This window comes from Oncorhynchus keta, chromosome 21, assembly GCF_023373465.1.
Source record: "Oncorhynchus keta strain PuntledgeMale-10-30-2019 chromosome 21, Oket_V2, whole genome shotgun sequence".
Lineage (NCBI taxonomy): Eukaryota > Metazoa > Chordata > Actinopteri > Salmoniformes > Salmonidae > Oncorhynchus > Oncorhynchus keta.
Genome location: NC_068441.1, coordinates 10,833,672 through 10,858,526, shown reverse-complemented (window position 1 = coordinate 10,858,526; position 24,855 = coordinate 10,833,672). Strand labels below are relative to the sequence as shown.

Sequence of the window (24,855 nt, the reverse complement as noted above, 5' to 3'; positions counted from 1 at the left end):
TACAGTGCAGGCTGATGGAGCTTCCATGACTGCTCCTGTACTAAGTGGACCTAATGTGGTAGCTGGTGCTTCTGCTGGGCCTGGCATGGTTTCAAGACTTGTTCAGAAATCTTGTGCTCATGAATGTGCTGTGTCAAAGGACACTTTGATAGTGAAATAAAGTTAACTTCATAGCTTTCTTTTAATTTTATCAACATGCCTCAGGTTGTGGAGAGCAGAAATGGAAGGTTATTGTGGATAAGGCAAAATAGTTATTCAGGGTAACAGATGCTTCTGTCGAAATGGTTGTTGACATGCTGAATAATCCTTAGGTGGGATTGTTTCAGCATAATATCAAGTCCAATGGTTGGGGGCTTGGGAATTTTTTCGTTTGGGGGGGGGGTATAAATTAGTAGGGATTTATCTGGTTTTTACATTTTCTTTTCTTAGTATTACAGAATTAGGCACGCCATGATTGATCGCACACTCCAGCACAGTAGGCGGGGGCATGCACATTCAACGTTTGTTTGCGGACCGCCACCGCAATGACATCATAGAAGAAGAAGACCCAACCAATGGTTGGCCAGCTATATACCGAATCCATCCGAGTTCAGCCGATGATTTCCGGCGTCGTCGAACCAGATTTTGACCCGGAGCAGTTGTTTACTATCGTTGAAACTTGATCGAGGATTGCAAAGACATCACAAATGGTAACGTTGGTTAACTAAATTAATAAAGAGAGGCGTTTTATTTTATGTGAATTTCACGGTTAGTTGCCTAGCATTGAGGTAGATTCGTGCTAGTCCCTGGCTAAGGTAGGTAGTTAGCCAGTAATTTGGGGTATTAAGCAAAGATGGTGGATAAAGGAATATAGTTCACCCTGGCCGTTTACCATTGAAAAAAAGGTAAGTTCCGGTCTACTTAACTGGGTGTGTCTCCCATAGGCACCAATGCAATAATGAACCAGAAGAAAACAGTGAGTGGGTTGTCTCGCTTCCTTTTTCGTCTGTGGTATCATCAACAGCCATATTACTAGCGAATTTGCCATCTGAAACGCGGCAGAATTCGTTTGTAAACAAATGTCTCATTGCGCAGACCAGTACGACTCGATGTAGAGTAAGTAAAATAGTAGATATGACACAATTTAAAATGTTTATGTTGTCTTTGTCATCAGTGTAGTTGTTTTTAAAAATTATGATTAGCCGATCAGACCGAAACTCCAGCGGTATAGATAGATATAGATAGACACATTCCACAGGCATGTGTCTTTTACTGAGGAGTGGCTTCCGTCTGGCCACTACCATAAAGGCCTGATTGGTGGACTGCTGCAGAGAATGTTGTGCTTCTGCAAGGTTCTTCCATCTCCACAGAGGAACTCTGGAGCTCGTTCAAACGTCTTACATTTAAGAATAATGGTGGTCTCTGTGTTCTTGGGGACGCCTGTTTGGAGTTTGCCCAAAGGCACCTAAAGACTCAGACCATGAGAAACAAGATTCTCTGGTCTGATGAAACCAAGATTGGCCTGAATGCCAAGTGTCACGTCTGGAAGAGACCTGGCACCATCCCTATGGTGAAGCATGGTGGTGGTGGTGGCAGCATCATGCTGTGGGGATGTTTTTCAGCGGCAGGGACTGGGAGACTAGTCAGGCTTGAGGCAAAGATGAACAGAGCAAAGTACAGAAATCATTGATTTAAAACCTGCTCCAAAGCGCTCAGGACCTCAGACTGGGGGCAAAGGTTCACTTTTCAGCAGGACTGTGACCCTAAGCACACAGCCAAGACAACGCACAAGTGGCTTCAGGAAAAGTCCTTGAGTGGCCCATCTGGAGCCCGGACTTGAACCCAATCGAAACATCTCTGGAGAGACCTGAAAATAGCTGTGCAGCAACGCTCTCCATCCAACCTGCCCGAGCTTGAGAGGATCTGCAGAGAAGAAGGGGAGAAACTCTCTAAATACAGGTGTGCCAAGCTTGTAGCATCATACCCAAGTAGACTTGAGGCTGTAGTCGCTGCCAAAGGTTCTTCAACAAAGTACTTACTGAGTAAAGGGTCTGAATACTTCTGTAAATGTGATATCAGTTTTTTATTTTATTATAAATTAGCAGTATTGTGTGTAGAATGATGAGGGGAAAACTATTTCAGCAATTTTAGAATAAGGTTGTAACGTAACAAAATGTAGAGAAAGTCAAGGGGTCTGAATACTTTTCGAAGTCACTGTATATCACCAGAAAAGCATGCAAACGAGTGAAATTTCAAGAACTTTTAAAAGTTTCTTCAAGTGCAGTCGCAAAAACCATCAAGTGCTATGATGAAACTGGCCCATGAGAACCGTCACAGGAAAGGAAGACTCAGAATAACTGCACCTCAGATTGCAGCCCAAATGTTTCACAGGGACGCATCTCAACATCAACTGTTCAGAGGATACTGCGTGAATCAGGTCTTTGTGGTAGAATTGCTGAAAAGAAACTACTATTAAAGGGCACCATTAAGAAGAGGAGACTTGCTTGGGGCAAGAAACATGAGCAATGGACATTAGACCGGTGGAATTCCGTCCTTTGGTCTGATGAGTCCAAATTGGAGGTTCATAGTTCCAACCGCAGTGTCTTTGTGAGACGCAGAGAAGGTGAACGGATGATCTCCGCATGTGTGGTTCCCACCGTGAAGCATGGAGGAGGATGTTTGATTGTGGCGGGGGTGATTTTGCTGGTGACACTGTCTGTGATTTATTTAGAATTCAAGGCACACTTAACCAGCATGGCTACCACAGCATTCTGCAGTGATACGCCATCCCCTCTCGTTTGCTCTTAGCGGCACTATCATTTGTTTTTTAACAGAACAATGACCCGAACCACACCTCCAGACTGTGTAAGAGCTATTTGACCAATAAGGGCGGTGATGGAGAGCTGCATCAGATGACCTAGCCTCCACAATCACCCAACCTCAACCCAATTGAGAGTGAAGGAAAAGCAGCCAACAAGTGCTCAGCATATGTGGGAACTCCTTCAAGACTGTTGGAAAAGCATTCCAGGTGAAGCTGGTTGAGAGAATGACCAGTGTGTGCAAAGCTGTCAAGGCAAAGGGTGGCTACTTTGTTGAATCTGAAATATATTTTGATTTGTTCAACACTTTTTTTGGTTACTACATGATTCCATGTGTTATTTAATAGTTTGTCTTCACTATTATTCTACAATGTAGAAAATAGTAAAAAAAGAAAGAAAAGCCCTGAGTAGGTGTGTCCAAACTTTTGACTGGCACTGTATATATTACCTCAATAACCTTGTCTCACCTGTAGCCCCGTACATTGACTCGGTACCGTATATAGCTGTATATAGATTTTATTATTTTTATTTTGCAATTATTTTCTTACTTAAAAAAAATAGATATTTTCTTTAAAGATTCTGCATTATTGGGGAAGGGCTTGTAAAGTAAGTATTTCACGTTAAGGTCTACACCTGTTGTGTTCGATTCATGTGACAACTACAATTTGATTTCACACTGAATAGCCTAGGCTACTATTCTACTTTGCTGGGATAGGAGGGTGGACATTTTTTTAGCCTCGTCAAGGGCTGCAAATCGGCCAGGACCGGGCCTGATCAGCGTTGATTAGTCTAAGTTAAGAAAAAAATCTGTATCAAATTATAACATGCCAGGTTAGAGAGGATTGGCGAATTGTCCATTTGACACAACATAAGCACATTTTAGGCCTCAGAGCCAGAACAACCTTTTTGACTGCTGTTGTCTTGACTATTCATTAATTATTAATGTACAACCCTTTTTATATATATATATATATATATCAAGCAATGAAAACGTGCATTGTATCAAAGAAAGTCCACACAATTATTTTTTTACTGAAGTTGCCATAGCCTATAGCGCTCTGCATCTAGTGATTTAGCTGCTCTAGCATCAAAGGAAAGTTGGTAAGAGGAGGAGATGTAGAAAGTTTAACAGACAGGTTAGTTGTATTTGTTTGCTTATAATTGGTAAACATTCCAGCTATTAGGTCAAGTTTATCTACATGAAAATAAAGTTAATACAAATATATCGTAACATTTAATGTAGGCCTATTTAAATGGTTTGACGGTTATTTTATTTTCATGACCGTCTTCATCCATAACCTTCAGTTACACGGTTATTCAATTACTGTCACAGTTCAAGCAACTGAAAAAATGCCTATTTGACACCTTCAATGTAAATCACCAATTACTTCCACGCACAGGTTCGGAAGTCTACAACAACAGCTCAATACATTGGAGGTGCCGAAGCATTTTTTGGGGGGGGGTGGGGTTGCCTGTAAATGATTATTTTTTGACATTTTTTGGAAGTAAATACCAGCCGTAACGGGAGTAAATTAATATAGTTGCTCAGTGTCCTGGAAACACGTCATACCCATCGCACAGATACTAACATACACACAAGCTAACGTAAGTTAATGTGATTAGCACAAGGTTGTAAGTAACAAGACAATTTCAGAGGATATAGACATCTGATATGGGTAGAAAGCTTAAATTATTGTTAATCTAACTGCACTGTCCAATTTACAGTAGCTATTACCGTGAAATAATACCATGCTATTGTTTGAAGAGTGCACAGTTATGAACTTGAAAATGTATTCATTAACCAATTAGGCACATTTGGGCAGTCTTGGTACAACATTTTGAACAGAAATGCAATGGTTCATTGAATCACTCTTAAACTGTGCACATACGCTGCTGCCATCTTGTGGCCGAAATATAAATTGCACCTAAACTGAATATTACATTTGGACCTTTCTCTTGCATTTCAAAGATGATGGTACAAAAACCAGAACAAAATGCATGCTTTTCTTTGTATTATCTTTTTCCAGGTCTAATGTGTTTTATGCTCCTACATTAATTTCACATTTCCACACATTTCTAAGTATTTACTTTCAAATGGTTTCAAGAATATGCATATCCTTGCTTCAGGACCTGAGCTACAGGCAGTTAGATTTCGGTATGTCATTTTAGGCAAAAATTGAAAAAAGGGGTCCGATCCTTAAGTAAGAGGTTTAAATATTACTGTCTATTGAATGGGCTAGTTTAGCTATGAGGTTTGATCTGATTGGCAAGATGATTATGATCTTCTGATGTTTATCTCTTCCAGGACAGTGAAGTGTCAGACTTCGAGCCTGCACCGGGGCTTGTGAGCACTATGGAGGGGGAGAAGGCACCGGTGTACTGCATTTGTCGAAAACCTGACATCAATTGCTTCATGATGTGAGTTTATTCAGATGATCATACAAGTAAGCATGAAATGACTTTAAAACATTAACCTTGGTTTCATAGGGCTCACATCTGTTTTCCTTGTAGTGGTTGTGACAATTGCAATGAGTGGTTTCATGGTAACTGCATCAATCTCACAGAGAAGATGGCCAAAGCTATCAGGCAGTGGTACTGCCTGCGATGCCAAGGTGAGGTTTTAATGGTTTACCATTCACTATCATTCACATTGGGTACTCACATGTGCTTTCTAACCTTACACAATGTCTGTTGCTTTTGATTAGACGACAACCCATCATTGGAGATAAAATACCGTCCAAAGAAGAGCCGTGAAAAGGAGCCAGAGAGCCAGAGAGAGTCAGAGAGAAATTTTGAAAGACAGAACAGCACTCCAGATTATAAATCTGAAAAGTGCCGTGGATCAAATGTTAGTTATTTTACATCTAAACGTTATGTCGCCACTTTCTTTCAATGTATCTTTGGAGCTACTCTGTTGGCAAACATACAGTGCTTTCAGAAAGTATTCATACCCCTTGACTTATTCCACATTTTGTTGTGTTACAGCCCGAATTCAAAATTGATCAAATAAAATGTTTCTCTCACCCATCTACACACAATATCCCATAATGACAAAGTGAAAACATGTTTTTAGACATTTGCGCACATGTATTGAAAATTAAATACAGTTATCTAATCTACATAAGTTGTCACACTCCTTTGATCTTTCTGGGTAAGTCTCTAATAGCTTCCCACAGCTGGATTGTGCAACATTTTCCCATTATTAATTTAAAAAAATGTTCCAGCTCTGTCAAGTTGGTTGTTGATCATTGCTAGACCAACATTTTCAGGTCTTGCCATAGATTTTCAAGTAGATTTAAGTCTGTAACTGTAAATCAGCTACTCAGGAACATTCACTGTCTTCTTTGTAAGCAACTCCAGTGTAGATTTGGTGTTGTGTTTGGGGTAATTGTCCTGCTGAAAGGTGAATTCCTCTCCTAGTGTCTGGTGGAAAGCAGACAACCAGGTTTTCCTCTAGGATTTTGATTGTGCTTAGCTCCATTCCATTTATTTCTTATCCTGAAAAACTCCCCAGTCCTTAATGATAACAAGCTTACCCATAACATGATGCAGCCACCACTCTTCTTCAAAATATGGAGAGTGGTTCTCAGTAATGTATTGGATTGTATTTGCCCCAAACACAACACTTTGTATTCAGGACAAAAAGCTTTGCCACATTTTTTGCAGTATTACTTTAGATCCTTGTTGCAAACAGGATGCATGTTTTGGAATATTTTTATTCTGTACAGGCTTTCTTTTCACTCTGTCATTTAGGTTAGTATTGTGGAGTAACTACAATGTTGTTGATCCATCCTCAGGTTTCTCCTATCACAGCCATTAAACTCTTAACTGTTTTAAAGTCACCATTGGCCTCATGGTGAAATCTCTGAGCAGTTTCCTTCCTCTCTGGCAACAGAGTTAGGAAGGATGCCTGTATCTTTGTTGCGACTGGGTGTATTGATACACCATCGAAAGTTTAGTGAATAACTTCATCATGCTCAAAGGGATAACACTATTATTGAACACTATTATTGGACACAGAGTGAGTCCATGCAACTTATGTGACTTTTTAAGCAAATATTCATTCCTGAAATTATTTCGGCTTGCCTTAACAAAGGGATTGAATACTTATTGATTCGAGACATTTCAGATTTTCATTATTTTTGTTAAAATTTTGAAAAACATAATTCCACTTTGACATTATGGGGTATTATGTGTATGCCAGTGACACAATTCTTCATCAATTTTAAATTCAGTCTAACACAACAAAATGTGGAAAAAGTCAAGGGGTGTGAATATTTTCTGAAGGCACTGTATCTTTGTCTCTTTTGTGTTTCTCAGGTTAAGCGCTCCGCTCGTATGTGTGGGGAGTGCGAGCCCTGCTTGAGGACTGAGGACTGTGCCACATGCGACTTCTGCAAGGATATGAAGAAATTTGGTGGTCCCAACAAAATAAGACAGAAGTGTCGATTTAGGCAGTGTGATGTCCGAGCCAGGGTCAGTTTCCTAATGATGAGACTATGCCTTCAATCTCATTTTTCCTCCTAACATTTTCAACTGGTCAATAAACAGTTGTATTCTTGCAAACTATGTGATATAATGTCTCTAAATTCTCTGCAGAAAATGTTGCGTGTGAAGGATGAAGAGTTTAATTTGCGTGAAAGGAGGGATAATTCCTACCACCGGCGAAGACGATATTCAGATGACTACGATAGTGAGGCAGAACTCTACGAAAAGTACAAGGCGGCAGGATACGACGAAAACATGGTATTACAATCAAATGTTCATCCTAGTTTCTCATGTATCTAACAACAACAACAAATTGAAATGCATTCAAAATACACACAGATCATCTTTAGTTTGGGCAGCACTTTCAAGTATTTTGAATGTGGGTTCATCTATCGTTTTTTTTTTAACCCAGCCATGGCTCAGTAATGAGGAGGACGGCCCTCCCTTCAGCCCTGTCCGGCGAAAGAAAGCTGTTAAGGTCAAGCATGTGAAGAGACGTGAAAATAAATTTGACAAGAAAGTAAGCAAATTTTATTTTTAGATCTAGCAAACACTCAAAGATTATTGTTACTTGTATCCATGCAGTTGCTGTCCACATCTACCAAATATTTGAATATTTCAGCTTTTGTTTTTTATTGCATCATGGGAATATTACTGTTGTGACAAAATACGTAGAAGTGGAATGATTTTACATGACAATATAATATGTGTACAATGGGATTTGTTTTTGTGAATTTACATCAGAGAGAGTCACGGCGGCACAAACAGAAGCAGAAGCACAAGGACAAACTTCGGCACAACAATAAGGGCGATGCCAGAGATGGAGGAGGACAGCGGCAGTGCCTCGGGCCCAGCTGTGTTGAGGCAGCATGCGCCAACTCCAAATACTGCTCAGAGGAATGTGGCATAAAGCTGGCTGCCAAGTAAGAACACAAATTACAACACTGACACAATGCAACAGTAAGAAAATGTGTCAACAGTAAAATACTTTCTATTTCTGTCTGCAGCCGGATCTTTGAGATTCTCCCTCAGCGTATCCAGCAGTGGCAGCAGAGCCCCTGCGTCGCTGAGGAGCAGGGCAAGAAGCAACTGGAGCGGATCCGGAGGGATCAGCAGAACGCCCGCATACGCCTCACCGACATGGAGAAACGCTTCCACGAGCTGGAGGGCATCATTGCCAAGGCCAAGCAGCAGGTGGTCCAGCAGGATGAGGAGGTGAGCGCCTTCAGTATAAGAACTTTTGTTGTTGCCCACTGCAGTATTTATCCAATAAGGTCAAAGCTCCTCAACTAGAGATATGTTTTTCCCGTTTGGGTTCAAATCTTTCTTTTGTTAATCTTTTGGTTCCTGTTTCAGGCGAATGAAGGGGATAATGAAGAAACAGATCTGCTGATTTTCTGTGTGTCCTGCAGTCACCCTATCAACCCAAAAGTGGCATTGCGACACATGGAGAGATGTTATGCTAAGGTGAGTCTGTAGATCATCATAATATATGCGCTAACGTTTTTGACTGGGAAACATGCGACAGGCTTCAGACAGAGACGTCCTGTTTAGTTTCTCTGATCTTGGTTCTGACAGTTTGTGGTATACATCCAGACTGCAGTGCACTTGCCTGATGAGTGTTTGCTTGCAGTTGCTGCAACATCCTATATGGGGAGAAGATGAAACGTACAGAATGAACACTTAATATAGAGTACTAACAATACGAATATATAAGTTGCAAATATGCACTCCTACCAAAATGACCAAGGAAATGTGTACTCTTTACTGTATAAACTGATAACATTCTGTATTTCGCTCTCTTTTGCGTTGACAGTATGAGAGCCAGACTTCTTTTGGTTCCATGTACCCAACTAAGATCGAAGGGTAAGAGAGTCCAGCACTTTGAATGGGTTTGCTAGAAGTGGACTTTGTTTCACCAAGGTATTCTATGTACTTTTTGTTTTCTCAGAGCAACAAGACTGTTCTGTGATGTGTACAATCCCCAGAGCAAGACCTACTGCAAGAGGCTTCAGGTCTTGTGCCCAGAGCATTCCAGGGACCCAAAGGTCAGTGATGATTGGCAAGTCAAATCCAAAGAACTTTGTCATAAAGCACACTAATTGTCCTGCTGTTTGCCTCATGATTTGTACCTTGGCTTCTCTTGCCCTTTTTATGTTTTGTGGGTAGGTCCCAGGGGATGAGGTGTGCGGCTGTCCTCTGGTCCGTAATGTGTTTGAGGTGACGGGAGAGCACTGCAGGGTTTCTAAGCGCAAATGTAATAAGCACTACAACTGGGAGAAGCTCAGAAGAGCCGAGGTGGACCTGGAGCGTGTCCGAGTGGTTAGTAGTGGAATGCACCACATCAATCTCTTATTTTAGGCCACTTCATCCAGGTTGGGGTCAATTCCATTAGAATTCCTTTAGATTAGAATCAGAAAGATCCCAGAATTCTAGTTCATCTTTTGATTTCTAGCTAACTTGAATTGGAATAGACTAAGACCCTGGTTATAACAAACATATAATTGACCCTTCATAAGTAGTAATTGATGTGAAAGTGAATTTTAAACATTTGATTTCAAAGACAGTTTTCAAAAATTATTTTAGTATTTTAATCATTACACCTTGCTTTTCTCCCAACATGTATTTGTGAACAGTGGTACAAACTAGACGAGCTCTTTGAGCAGGAGCGCAACATGAGGACTGCTATGACCAACAGGGCAGGTCTACTTGCTCTCATGCTGCACCAAACCATTCAGCACGACCCACTGACAACGGATCTCCGTTGCAACAAGGACAGATAGACAGCCACATCTGCATCTTCATGTTATTTCTGAGTGGCATTTTTGTACATTTGTCAGATTTATAGTATATCTTAGAATATAATCCTTTCCATCTTTTTGTAGAGGCTTCGGCTATTTTTATTAAGGATTTTATGACTTTTGTGCTGAAATTGATTAACTGAAATATTTGAATGATAAATTAATATATTTTTCCTTGTGTCCAGTACTATTGCTGCACTGTCACTGCTGGTATCTCTCTAGTCAAGAAAATAAAGGATGTGTACAACACAAGAAGTTGATAATTTTCTGTTGCATTTATATTTGTGTTGAGTATTTTGCTTTGTATCTTTGTTTGATGTTTGTCTCACCATGTGTAATGTCATTCTGTTATCGCACCCACGAAGAAACAGGTACACCAGTGGTTTCAAACCCCTTTAGCTGCACTATACCACAATCAACTGTTAAGTTGTCATGAGATGGAATATTCCACACATTCACACCACAAGTTAGTTTAGTAGTCGTTAGCTAGATACTTTTTTATTAAGAAATAAAATATACAGTCATACTTTACAACACCAGTATACAAACAAAAAAAGACGCGCGCTAGCTACTAAAAGCAGGCATTTCACGTGAGCGAGAAAGGACACGTCTAAACGGTATCATTGGGACGTCCCAACTCTGACGTCACCCCACTGAAGTTCGGTTAAGTGAAGCGAGAGGTTTTACTCCGCCCAAAATCTGGCAACGAAAATAAGTCCACGAAGTTAAGAATTTTTGTCAGTGTCGAATTTGGTCAAAAATACATTGAATTACTACTTTTTTTTACGTGAGGCTTATTTGATTGAATGGCTAGGTTGTTATGAGTGGATGCACGTGGCATTTCGGCAACTTTGAAAAAAAATACTTTATTTTGGAGTTATGCCTGTTGTCATGGAGACAGAGGACCGAGTCATCATGGACATTAGCATGGACAATTGCCATTGAGGGGTTCCACCATTTCAAAGTAGTCAACGAAGTGGCTATTCCTATGATTTTCAAGCAATCAGCTAGCTAATGGAGAAGAAAATTGACTACTTTAAAATGGAGATAGTCTCTGGCACTGTCCATTCTGTAAAAGATGCTATAATGTCACAGATACAAAGATGAGTCCTTTATTCAATTCACGTGGATTTATTGGCATGGTAAACATGTTTACATTGCCAAAACAAGTGAAATGGATCAACAAAAGTGAAATTATCAAAAAGTGAGCAGTAAATATTAAACTCACGCAATTTTCAAAAGAATAAAGACATTTCAAATGTCAGATTATGTCTATATATAGTGTTAATAGTTGTTAATAAAGTGTTAATAAAATAATTACATGTTGTATTAACATATCTATCTCTATGGCATGTTGGTCACACAAGTATTTGCCCTCTTATTGGCTAGAATGGTCCCACCTGATTTCACCTTCTCCCGCCTGCCTTCCATCTTTGAGGACAGGAATTTCCATTGTTGTAGCGGTCACGCGAATGTCTTGTCAATGTAATATACACTGTCTAAGGTTAAGGTACATTTGGGGTAAACTAACGTATAGCAGTAGAAATAGTAAGGGGTAGAGGGTAGGGACGACCCAAGCATCCATATTTGCGTTTAATTTGTGTTTCCTGTTATGTTGCATGTAATTTCCGGTTCTTAACCGTCGATGGTAAGTTTTCGATATTAGATGCTGTTTTGAAAATATTTATACTGTTTTGTTTTGGAGCTGCGTCCATTTTGACATGTATGTTTCTCCTCGTAAGTGGTGGGTGTGCTCGTTAGCTCTGTCCAATAAACAGTCAACGACGTTTTTGCTAGCTAATGTGGCTAACTGATCTAGCTATACTTCCGCTTACACTGATTATATGAATAGGTAACGTTATCTATCTAACATTAGCCCTAATATGTTTCATATATTTGTCTGTGGTATTTCGGTAGCTGTTTCGCGGTTTTGGTTTCAATATGTGATTGTGTTTGAAATGACTTTCGTTTTTTTGCCATGGTGGTCGTGAATTGTCGTTTGCTTGTTAACGTTAGCTGCTATGTTAACAAGCTAGCTATCTAGCTAACGTTAGTTCACAATCAAAAGGCGACGAAGTATGGTAGTATTAGCTAGCTAACGTTAACTAGCTTATCTGTATGATGCTATTATGTCCACTTATGTCGTTCTTACCAAATACCTGTTAACGCCGTCACTAAAATAATCAGTACATAGAGTAGAGGAGCATTAGCTAACTGTTACAATGTTAGAGTTATTGATTAACGTTGGTTTGATTATTGTAGCTAACGTTACAGTAGATAGGAATTGACATGTCTGAATATATTTGACATTGTGGAGGATGCAATGTCTTGAATGATGCTTGACATTCAGGACCATGCCACCTCTGTTCAAGTGTAAAAAAAAAGTAGAAACAATAATATGGCAAATACTGTCAAATAATAATAATAAAATAAAAAAACTTAACAACAAAATGAAGTTGTTGTATAACTACTAAAAGCAATACAACTAATAAAAACTACTAATACAACTAAGTACCTATTATTTTCATATACACGTGATGTTTCTAAATGTTAACAAAACTTACCTACTTTCAACTACCGGACAGCTGACTGTCAAGTTAGAAATATATTATGAGTAGCAGTCTCTGGCAATAGCAGACTGGTTTGATTAGGCTGAAACTTCTTGAACAGCTCAGCTGACTGTATTGGGATGGTGTTATGATGTGGATGCATTGATTCAGGGTATACCCATGTGAAATTCTGCTTCCAGCCAATGCTGTTATTTCTCAACTTTATCTTTTCAGGTCCTATACATCAATGGGAAGACTGAAGGTTTTGGGAAGCCCTGCGGGGATGCAAGCACATATACAGAGAAGCAAAGTTTATGCTTGAGTTACTCTAGGACCCGACTGGATGTGAGCACTCCTCTGTATTGTTATGTAAGGTCTTGGATGTGTGAACCTTGGAAGTCGTTGTTCAAGAACATTTTGGAGAACATTTAGACCTGTGGCTTCATGAGTGTATAGAGCCACAGAAATGAATGAAGGACTGGTGGATAACCGAGGTTCTGGGAGAGGGCCAGGGGAGGAAGACATGGAGATAAACGGAGAGGTACTAAAACCTACAAATGATCTACTTATAGAAAGGGAGGAGAGGACTGAGGTTGGGGACAATGGGCTGGAGAGGACCTCTCAGGTCCTATCGCCACTGGAGGCCCTGGCTCCCTCGGACAGCCTTGACATTCAGGACCATGCCACCTCTGTTCCTGTGATAACAGGCCATGGGCAGACAGAGAAGATCCCAGGGGGAGTTGCTGAGGAACAACCTGTAGACTGGTTTGAGCCCCTGGAAGATGACAATTATGAAGATGACACACAGGGTTGGAACTTGGGCCTTGCGATGGGGGAGCGACGCGTGAATGGAAAAGGGGATGCCGAAGAGGAGAGTGTTGCAGGGAGCGAAAGGAGCGGTAGCGTGGCAGGCCTTGAGAAGAAAATCAACAGCAACAACCTGTATGTTGACTGAGATGTGACACTTGCTTTGACTAGCTTTGGCTGCTGTTGTATCAATGTTATTAAAACATGTCAGGGTTTCTAGGGCCCATAAATAAATACATAAGTTGGCTAATTTACTCCCCAACATAAAAGTACCCAACTTTTTTAAAGAAGGGTTAATCTGGGGCAGTGAATTGGGGCAGTTGAGTGTTTTTTTTTGTTGTTGTCATGAATCTTGTCCTGGAGGTTAGCTGGCGCAGCCACAAAGTCATCCAATCAAATTTTAACATTAAATTAAGACCTAAAGCACAGCTTTATTTTCATATTTTTTGCAATATAGACAATTTTGTCTTTGCAGCTGGCCTATCAAGCAGAAATCGCTCAGTTCTGCCTCCAGGGCAAGATTCATCACAATTAACGTCAACTTGCTGTAATGGGCCTCAAATGTTCTTTCTTGTAGCAAATATGTAGACAGTCAAACTATATAGACTAGCCAGTCGATATGCTCTGCTTTTATGTTTTATGCTCTTATGCTGATATACTTTGCTGACGTGTTTTTATTTTATGCCAGGTTTTCTGTTTATAGACGGAAGAAAAGAGTAACAGTTGAAGAGGGCTGGGAGGACTGGCCGGCACTTGGAAAGGGGTGGAAGCGCAAAGCCGTTGTTCGTCGTTCAGGTTCTAGTGTTGGCCAGAGTGACGTTTATTACATGAGGTAAAAACATTCTGGCAAAAGTCTATTCGTTTTTAGACCATGGGCCAGTCTAGATTTTTAACCATTGGTATTGTCTCATGACATGAGGTTCATTGTTATTTACGAGAGCTCACTTGCTGTACCTGTTTGAATAAGCCGTTGGTTTGAAATAAAAACGCGGTAAAACCAATTTCTTAATAATACAGAGGCCCACAGCGCATTCATTTCATTGTCAGTATTATATGCTTTAAGGTAACTTTTTATAAATCATTGATGCCACTAATGGATCACACTATCTTTATTCCCTTCTCTGTGAATCTGAAGTCCGAGTAATGAGCGTGTGAGAAGTAGGGTTGAGCTTTCCAAAGTCCTGGCAGATACTCTGGACATGACAATGTTTGATTACAAAGCAGGGGTGTTCAGGGGTGCTGGACAACCCAAGCCCTTGCGTGCGAGAAAGACGGTAATAATAAAATAAAAAGCTCCCAGTATTTACTTGAAATTATACCTTTTCTTTCACTTCACTAATTTGAATGTATTTTATAACAACTACCATCTTGTCTATTCCAACCCATGCTCTGTTAGAACATACAGAAGGATCCTCCTCCCTTAGTGGACTGTGGATTTTCCTCAGAGTCCAGCTTGAAGGACAGAGGGGACCGGGCAGACAGTCCTGACTCCCATCACAGACTGACCCCTCTGAGTCGCAGCTCTATGGGCACGCCAAGCAAAGATCTCCAACATACCACTCCCCCAAGACCGAACTCGTCTCTCGCAAAGATTAGTTCAGCTTCTGTCGCTCATGATGTGGAAGATGTGAAGCAAAATGCAACTAAACTGCCCTTGAGCCCTGCATCATCACTTTCAGTCTCCATCAATGGGAAGGCTGGTTCAGAGCCCTTCTTTGGGTGAGTCAAATGCTTCTATGTTATCCTATAATTTTATCTCTGAGAATTTAAGTTTACAAATTCCTCATACATAATCATGGTTTAGGCTATATATACACTGAACAAAAAAATAAACGCAACATGTAACGTGTTGGTCCCATGTTTCATGAGCTGAAACCAGACATTTTTCCTTAAGCACAAAAAGCTTCTTTCAAAGTTTGTGCACAAATTTGTTTATATCCCAGTTAGTGAGCATTTCTTCTTCGGCTAAGATAATCCATTCACCTGACAGGTGTTGTATATCAAGAAGCTGATTAAACATCATGATGCACAAGGGACAATGAAAGGCCACTCTAAAATGTGTAGTTTTGTCTCGCAATACAATGCTACAGATGTCTCAAGTTTTGAGGTAGTGTGAAATTGGCATGTGGACTGCAGAAATGTCCACCAGAGCTGTTGCCAGAGAATTTAATGTTAATTTCTCTACCTGAAGCTGCCTCCAACGTCATTTTAGAGAATTTGGCAGTACGTCCAACTCGCCTCAAGACCACATGAAACCACGCCAGCCCAGGACCTCCACATCTGGTCTCTTCACCTGCAGGATCGTCTGAGACCAGTCACCCAGACAGCTGATGAAACTGAGGAGTGTTTCTGTGTGTAAAAAAAGCACCTTTGGGGGAAAATCATTCTGATTGGCTGTCTCTTCCCCCCCCCCATGGCCCCTGAGGCCCACCCATGGCCTCAGGGGTAGATTAGGAACTAATGAATTTATTTAAATTGACAGATTTACTGTATCTCAGTAAAATCATTGAAATTGTTGCATGTTGCGTTTATATTTTTGTTCAGTACATATTTGTTAATTTGCTTATATTTGCCCTATTATACGCATGTGTGAATTGGAAATGTTTTTTTGCATGTCTGCTTGAGTATTTCCCCTGAGATACAGCTTTCTTAAATGTAAAATAAGCAAAGAATACATGGGAGTGATTGAAGGGGTTGATGTTAATATCTTGAGGATGATTGTGATATTATGCACTTGGTACCTTAGGTAACTTGCTTCGATACTCTTTATTTCAGCATCTGTGCCATTTGTGGTAATTCATATACAGGCTTAGAGTATGAAAGGCAGATGAAGAGTCCCTGTTGCACCATATGCAGGGGTATGTCAACTCTTTAGTGTCAATTAAAGGAAAAACATTTTACAAATTTGTTTTAAAGAGGAATAGAATTTACATATTTTTAAGTTTAAAAACATTGTAAATGTGCCTGTTTTTACTGTTTTATGAAGTATATGTTTAATATTGTGTTAACAGTATCCCTCTTTGCTTTTAGCCAACAATCCAACTATAGCCAAGATTCAACTTCATCAAAGATTCAGAAAGGTAAACAGGTGTTCCTCAACTAACGAGTCTACTACTCCCATTTCTGTTTTTAACATGCGTGTATGCTCCTCGACTTCCCGTTTTGTATTTTTGACTCTTTAATTATTTCAGTTTTACGTAGTTAAACAAGAATTTATCAACAGGTCTAAATGGATAGGAATACTCTAACTCCAGAATTCTTGTTGTCTGTTTTAGTGGATTCCTTGTGGTCACTGTAGGGCTTGCCTTACCACAGAAGATTGTGGTAGTTGTGCCAACTGCAAAAAAACACTGAACCCTGACACCAGAAAACTTGTCCGCTGTCGGAAACGCAAATGCAAATGTCCTATCCTCAAGGTACAGACTGACCAAAGAACAAACAGAGATGGAAGAAATCCAAGTGGTGATTTAGTTTGATTGTTTATGTATGTGTATTTCAGTATAACCCCGATGGTCCCCAAATGTTGGATCCCTATCCCATGACGAATTTTCAGGTAATTTGCTAGAACCCCATTACCTAGGATATCTTAGTTTGCATGTATATGACAACTGCAGAAGGCTATTGTCTATTAATATCTATTATGCTTACTCAATATAGAGCAGTATGTCCCACAAGTCCACATATGAACATTGGCAGTGAATTTGCAATATTCTCTTCACCTCTCCATGAAAAGCTCCCATAACTGAATGTAAAGCATTTGTTTTGCAGATTGACAGCAGAGAATTGCAGGTAACAATACCCAGCCCTCTCTAATAATACTCATCTAATCATTTAATATGCAAAGGAAACTATGAATGTAATTTAATAATAATGGGGCTTTTTTTTCGCGTTGTTTGTAACTTATATTGTACATAATGTTGCTGCTACCGTCTCATGACCGAAAAGAGCTTCTTTAATGAGTCCGACGCGAAGGATATACTGCTTCCACAAGACCAGGCCCAAATCCCCGTCATTCGCGTGAAGACGGAAATACAGGGAGCCGAGGATGGAATGCCATGCTAGAATTCATCGGCGAGTGGGTAAACCGCCTCTACCATCCGTTCTATTGGCAAACGTGCAATAATTGGAAAGTTAACTAGATGATCTATGATCGAGACTATCCTACCAACGGGACATTAACTTCTTATGGCTGAGATCCCCTTAAACAGGATCGACTTGACAATAGCCAGTGGAAGTGCAGGGCGCCAAATTCAAACAACAGAAATCTCATAATTAAAATTCCTCAAACATACAAGTATTATACACCATTTTAAAGATAAACTTGTTGTTAATCCCACCACAGTGTCCGATTTCAAAAAGGCTTTAAGACGAAAGCATAGCATGTGATTGTTAGGTCAGCACCTAGTCACAGAAAAACACAGCCATTTTTCCAGCCAAAGAGAGGAGTTACAAAAAGCAGAAATAGAGAGAAAATTACTGACTGAGCTCATGGCCTTTTGCCAGATCCCTTAGTCAAACAGCTCTTATTCTCTCCCCCTTCACAGTAGAAGCCTGAAACAATTATTTATGACTATTTACGACCACAAACCGATGCTGGCACTATTACCGCACTCAATGAGATGCATCAGGCCATAAGTAAACAAGAAAATGCTGCACTCCTAGTGGCCGGGGACTTTAATGTAGGCAAACTTAAATTTGTTTTACCTAATTTCTACCAGCATGTTACATGTACAACCAGTGGGAAACTCAAGACCACCTGTACTCCACACACAGAGACACATACAAAGCTCTCCCTCGCCCTCCATTTGGCAAATCTGACCATAATTATATCCTCCTGATTCCTACTTACAAGCAAAAACTAAAGCAGGAAGTTCCAGTGACTCGCTTCATACGGATGTGGTGAGATGACGTGGATGCTAGGCTACAGGACTGTTTTGCTAGCACAGATATGTTCCGGGATTCATTAAATGGTATTGAGGAGTATATCACCGCAGTCAGCGGCTTCATCAATAAGTGCATCGACGGCGTCGTCCGCACAGTGACCGTACGTACATATCCCAACCAGAAGCCATGGATTACAGACAACATCTGCACTGAGCTAAAGGCTAGAGCTGCTGCTTTCAAGGAGCGGGACACTAATCCAGACTCTTATAAGAAATCCTGCTATGCCCTCACAAACCATCAAACGGGCATAGCTTCAATACAGGACAAAGATTGAATCCTACTACACCGGCTCTGACGCTCGTCGGATGTGGCAGGGCTCGCAAACTATTATGGACTACAAAGGGAAACCCAGCTGCGAGCTGCCCAGTGACACAAGCCTACCAGACGAGCTAAATGCATTCTATGCTTGCTTCGAGGCAAGCAAGACTGAAGCATGCATGAGAGAACCAGCTCTTCCGGATGACTGTGATCACGCTCTCCGTAGTCGATGTGAGCAAGACCTTTAAACAGGTCAACATTCACAAGGCCGCGGGGCCAGACAGATTACCAGGATGTGAACTCGGAGCATTGCGCGGGACCCCCTGCCAAGTGTCTTCACTGACGCTTTCAACCTCTCCCTGACCGAGTCTGTATTACCTACATGTTTCAAGCAGACCACCATCGTCCCGGTTGGTTCCCAAGAGAGCGAAGGTAACCTGCCTAAATGACTACTGCCCCGTAGCACTCACGTTGGTAGCCATGAAGTGCATTGAAAGGCTGGTCATGGCTCACATCAACACCATCATCCCGGAAACACTAGACCCACTTCAATTCGCATACCGCCCCAAAAGATTTGCAATCTCAATTGCACTCCACATTGCCCTCTCCCACCTGGACAAAAGGAACACCTATGTGAGAATGCTGTTTATTGACTACAGCTCAGCGTTCAACACCATAGTGCCCACAAAGCGCAGGACTAAGCTAATGACCCTCGGACTAACCGCCTCCCTCTGCAACTGGATTCTGTACTTCCTGACGGGCTGCCCCTAGGTGGTAAGGGTAGGCAACAACACATCTGCCACACTGATCCTCAACACTGGGGCCCCTCATGGGTGTGTTCTTAGTCCCCTCCTGTACTCCCTGTTCACCCATGTCTGCGTGGCCAAGCACAACTCCAACACCATCATTAAGTTTGCTGACACCACAGTGGTAGGCCTGATCACTGACAACGATGAGACCGCCAATAGGAAGGAAGTCAGAGACCTGGCAGGTGTAGTGCCAGGACAACAACCTCTCCCTCAATGTGACAACAACCTCTCCCTCAATTTTGTGGTATCCAGTTAGAAGTTAGTCTTGTCTCATCGCTGCAACTTCCATACGGACTCGGGAGTGGCAAACGTTGAGAGCTGTGCATCTTCCGATACACAACCCAACCAAGACACACTGCTTCTTGACACAATACCCACTTAACCCGGAAGCCAGCCGCACCAATGTGTTGGAGGAAACACTGTACACCTGGCGACCGTGTCAGCATGCACTGCGCCCAGCACGCCACAGGGGTCGATAGTGCGCAATGGGACTAGAACATACCTGCCGGCCAAACCCTCCCCTAACCCGGACGACGCTTGGTCAATTGTGAGCCCCCCCATGGGTTTCCCATTCGCTGCCGGCTGTGACAGAGCCTGGACTCGCACCCAGAATCTCTAGTGGCACAGCTACCCTTTTGTTTTTACTCTGCTGCTACTCGCTGTTTATTATCTATGCATTGTCACTTTAACCCTACCTACATAGTCAAATTAACTAGACTAACCTGTACCCCCGCACATTGACTCGGTACTGGCACCCCCTGTATATAGCCTTGTTATTTTTACTTTTTGTTTTATTTTTAATTTTATTTAAGAAAGTATTTACTAACTCTATTTCTTTAACTGTATTGTTGGTTAAGGGCTTGTATGTAAGCATTTCACAGTAAGATCTACACCTGTTGTATTTGGCACATGTGACAAATAAAATCAGATTTGGTATTGAATAAAGAGGAAAGGGCAGAATAGATAAATCTCATTATTCCCACAGAACTCCACTTCTCAATACAGTGACCCTGAGGACTTCTCTGTGAATGTCGATATAGAAGATGACGATGAAGAGTTTGATGGTGATGATGCTGACTATGAGGTGTGCTCTGCTTCAAGATGTCTTACCCCACTTCTATCGAGGAGTGCCCTCTGCTGGCCAATTACAACCTCCCACATTAAAACCCTGCTCTTCCTAGTGAGGTCTCCATCTGAATTTGGTCACAGTTTGGGCCAACAAGCTACCTTATATCGGTCCACTGAATATCTAGACAGTGACATGTACTTGTTTGATTTTTAATTGAAATTTTTTACATTTAACGATAGTAGTACAAATAATGATTTGTATTTTAAAACATTTTAATTATCATTCTGGCTTTCAGGCTTGGGTGAGGAAACGTAAGCGGCGCTCCTGTGGGAAGTGTGAAGCCTGTAATAGTAGGACAGACTGTGGCACTTGTGATTTCTGCATAGACAAACCCAAGTTTGGAGGCAGCAATAAGAAGAGACAGAAGTGCCGTCTACGGCAGTGCCAGAGACAGGCCATGGTAAGGGTTGATTACTCACCTATGTTGAAATAATTGTCAGTTGTATGAGCATTTTGAGGGTGACAATATATTTTGAAAGTACCGTTTGAAGTGGTCCTTGTTTGGAATTAAGCAATGGCCGTACTCATTGTTATGCCATGAATGGACTCCTAACAACGCTTTCAATGGTGCTCTTATGTGTATGTATGTGTTTGACAGAGACACTTGTTGCCCTTTCAGTTGGGCCAGACTGATTTTGGGTCCCAAGAGGGGTGGGTGCAGCTTGGCAGGCCTAGGCCTCACTTTACATACAGTCGCAAGACAACCTCAAAGAAAAGAAAAACACCGCATCTGCAAGTGCACATGGAGTTCACTGATGATGACGACGAGCCACTGCAGCAAGAAGAGGATTATCGCTACATGGAAACAGTGAGTACTGCTATGTGGAGATGGCACAATGGGGAAAGGCAATGTTTATTGTTGTCCCATCTTAACGTCGCATTGTCTTGAGTACAGGATTCCATGCAAATACTGATATGTGCATTAATTGTGTCTTATTGTTGTAGGCACATTGGCGCCCTATGCTTCCCAGCAAACGCCGGGATGAGAATTTCAGAAACCACATACCGACAGTCCAGGTTGGAATCAATTTGGATTCAAACTTAAAGAGAACATCAACTCAAACCTATCTTTTGGTCTTTTTTCATTTTTTTTTCATTAGTCCACTGTTAATCCCAAAAATGTTTTGCATGTCAGCAGTCAGGTTTTCAAGATCTAGAAGTGTCACTGGCCACATCATGATGGTGCAAAATGCAATGGTTTTTCCCTTTTAAGCTTCTGTTTATGTTTACTTTTGTGGCATCTGCCTTTTGGCATTTATATTGGTTAAAAATGCTCTTATCTTTCAAATTCACAATATTTTCAACAGATGTTTCATATTTTACAGGCTCACAAAGAGACTGTGGAAATTGTCAAAAATAATTCACTTCTGGAGCATGTCCCAGATATCCTCAACCTTATAAGTTCTCCAGCAGTGAGTCACCCTTCTCTACCTTATTGAAATTCTCTTAAGCATGTAATGTTTTACAGTATAATAAAATCCCATGACTCGTGTGCTCTTCAGTGTTTACCTTTTTTAACATTTAGACTGGAGTATGGTGTAATGGTGTATTTCTTTCTTATTGCCCAGTATTGCACACTGTTCAAACCGGCAGACCCCGCGGTGAAATATGTTGGACCCCCAGTTGAGAATACATCCTCAGCAGCTCCGGACAGACAGAGTGGAATGAATGGAGGAAGGCCAAGTGTGGACATGGATGTAGAAACGCCGTCTGTGGAGCCAGAAGTGGAGGAGGTCACACCTATGGTAAGTGACCACTTCCTGCTTTGGTGCATAAGTACACTTTACAACATTGTAACTGATATTTAAGGCCAATAATTACCTTTCAATTTCAAACTACAAGAAGTTAGGGATTACATTGGATTGCTTGGATCTTAAAATATTCTATAGGAGATGCATGTGAAAGTAAATCTGTAACTCGGAATTGATTCCAACTGTATTTTGTTACCCCTAATATGTTCTGTTTAGATCACTCAGATCTTCAGTCTTGCTGACAGTGCAGGAACAAGTGGGATCGACCAAGAACATGAGCTGTTAAAGCTACTGAAGTCCATTCACAGCTCTGCACTCCCCACACTCTGGTTTGCCATAATGGTGGAGGGCCCGACACTACAGCTACTGCAGTGCTCTAAGCTCTCCCACATGGTGGACACAACCGTGCAGATTGACCCGAGCTTCTACTATCAGATCTGTGTACAGGGCCAGCCGCTGCTCCTCACCCACCCGCTGTATGAAGCTCACCCATCCTGCTTGACATCTGTGCCCCAGGTGGCGAACCTGCTCCTGGATCTGGAGAAGTACAACGTGTGCCAGGGGGTCCCGACCAAGGAACAGCCATTCAGCCAGGCTCCAATTATCATTGAGCGGGCATCAACCTGTGACTTTCTGGTACTTAAAGAAACCGAGCACTGTGTGAGGTGTAAGGCCTTATCCTGCAGCTATTAAGGCCAGACACCACACCGTAATAGAGATTCCCCCCCTTAATCATATCACAATCAACTTTCTACAGTTGAATGTAGGCACAAATAATATTTTTTTGTATTACAATTTCAGATTTAAAAAAAAATTCAAATATATAAACTAGGTGACATCTCAATTAAATATTTGCATATCCCACACACAAAAAAAGTCTGGACACTGGATTAAGTCAGCCTAAATATTTTTGGTTTCATATTGTTAAGACACTCCATGACCGGACTTACTCAGTGCATTGTGGACAAATACTTGAAAAATATTTTTAATCTGTAAAATACTAAAGACATGAAAGTAAAATGCATTTTGGCACATTAAAAAACAAACATATTTAGGCAAGTATGAGAATATATCTATTTGCTTCTGAAGCTGGGGGAAATTAGTTGACATGTGGGAAGAGTCTTGACTTTTCGGAATTGGCAGTTCGACAAGTACACTGAATTTAGACTAACAAACACCTATTTAGACCCAATCACCATCTCTTCAAAGTAAGTTACTACATATAGTTCAGTTTTTTACATTTTCTATGAAATGGGCTTGTAAATTGTGTAATCCAATGTAGTGGGCTTTGAAATTATGGATGTTTGTCCATTTTAAAGTGGTTAAAATTAATGACATTTTGATGACTAGTATGATAAACTAATGAAAATATGCACTATCAAGATTGTCATTTTTGTTTACTTTTTGAAAATACTAATGTTAATGGACCAAAATACCAACAAATCTAAAAATTGATAGGTAGATGCTGTGATGTCATTTCAGCCTGTGGTGCCTGGCCTTAAAAACATTTGGTGCCGCAGGGTTAAGAGTCACCAGCACTTAGCAGTGTCACAGTACAGAGCATCACAGCTCTGCCCTTAAAGAACATTTCAAGTCTGCTGGCAATGGACAACCAGGACTGTAGTATTTTACACTTTTACCACTAGACTTTGCAATTATATTTAAGAAATTGAGGAAAGTGTTTTTTTTATAGCCCATTTTGTTTATAGCCCATTTTGTCTTACAAATAAATGTACAAATCATGAGGGTTTAAAGCCTGCTTTTTTCCAATAGGTGTTCAGGTTGATTGGAGAACTAGTACAACATACAGATATAGCTTTCAGCTGCTCTCTGACATCCAATGTGAGCCGTGTGTCCTGTTTATTTTTCTTCTGTTTAGTGCTCAAGGTGGAAGGTCGGTGTGTCCACATTTCCTTGTGTAGATAAACCACTGATTATCTTGGGAAAGTAAGAAACCTTCAAGTTATTGACCATTAGCACATGAATATTGTTTGATTAGATCATTGATGTGAAAATCAATATGTGAAACCAATGCCCTAAATGAAGACCAACATGGATGGGATTCACAGGAGGCTGCAGAGGGGAGGACGGTGCATAATAATGGCCAGAATGGAGTAAATGGAATGGCATCAAAAACCTGTATTTGGTACCATTTCCCTGAATCCTCTCCAGCCATTAGCACAAGCCCATCCTCCAATTAAGGTAACACCAACCTCCTGTGATGGGATTATCACATTGTCAATCATTTAACACAATGTTGTTTTGAGAGAAAGGCTTCCAGAACCTCTTCTAGAGGGTGACAGACAGTGATAATTCTCAAGCATTATCTTCCTATTGCCACTGTCAATCATCATCTGAAGAGAACCACAACCAAATGGCTTGCTTGATTTGAATTAAGCATGTTATGCTGTATCTTTGACAGTGCTCATGGAAACGTTGCTACAGAACTACAGTCAGGTCTCTGTTGAAGATGTACTCTTCAGATATACATCTGAAAAATACAGATGTGCTAAAATTTAAG

General features: G+C 41.0%; 2 protein-coding genes across 11 annotated transcripts; both read left to right on the top strand.

The window, feature by feature from the left end:
- Window positions 1-572: 572 nt before the first annotated feature.
- LOC118400096 (CXXC-type zinc finger protein 1-like) lies at window positions 573-10,366 on the top strand. 6 transcript variants are annotated; one of them, XM_035796562.2, is made up of 14 exons: window positions 573-689; window positions 5,104-5,216; window positions 5,310-5,410; window positions 5,504-5,646; window positions 7,119-7,274; window positions 7,398-7,544; window positions 7,699-7,806; window positions 8,031-8,209; window positions 8,294-8,501; window positions 8,643-8,753; window positions 9,103-9,152; window positions 9,238-9,334; window positions 9,456-9,608; window positions 9,923-10,366. In XM_035796562.2, exons 1-14 carry the CDS (start codon window positions 687-689, stop codon window positions 10,067-10,069), a joined length of 1,716 nt encoding a protein of 571 aa, XP_035652455.1. In that variant the 5' UTR covers window positions 573-686; the 3' UTR covers window positions 10,070-10,366. The 6 variants fall into 6 exon arrangements, with proteins under 6 accessions (XP_035652455.1, XP_035652454.1, XP_035652457.1 ...); XM_035796561.2 differs by having other exon boundaries at window positions 5,286-5,410; XM_035796564.2 differs by lacking the exon at window positions 573-689 and adding an exon at window positions 930-1,095.
- A 1,214-nt stretch (window positions 10,367-11,580) lies between these two features.
- On the top strand, window positions 11,581-24,079 carry LOC118400094 (uncharacterized). 5 transcript variants are annotated; one of them, XM_035796558.2, is made up of 17 exons: window positions 11,581-11,735; window positions 12,871-13,578; window positions 14,132-14,275; window positions 14,579-14,717; window positions 14,840-15,162; window positions 16,219-16,301; window positions 16,474-16,523; window positions 16,719-16,859; window positions 16,943-16,996; window positions 17,212-17,232; window positions 20,440-20,538; window positions 20,819-20,983; window positions 21,203-21,391; window positions 21,529-21,600; window positions 21,909-21,995; window positions 22,152-22,328; window positions 22,551-24,079. In XM_035796558.2, the coding sequence occupies exons 2-17, from the start codon at window positions 13,103-13,105 to the stop codon at window positions 23,025-23,027; spliced, it is 2,697 nt and encodes an 898-aa protein (XP_035652451.1). In that variant the 5' UTR covers window positions 11,581-11,735; window positions 12,871-13,102; the 3' UTR covers window positions 23,028-24,079. The 5 variants fall into 5 exon arrangements, with proteins under 5 accessions (XP_035652451.1, XP_035652446.1, XP_035652449.1 ...); XM_035796553.2 differs by having other exon boundaries at window positions 11,582-11,735; window positions 21,182-21,391; XM_035796556.2 differs by lacking the exon at window positions 11,581-11,735 and adding an exon at window positions 11,761-11,831 and having other exon boundaries at window positions 21,182-21,391.
- Window positions 24,080-24,855: the final 776 nt, after the last annotated feature.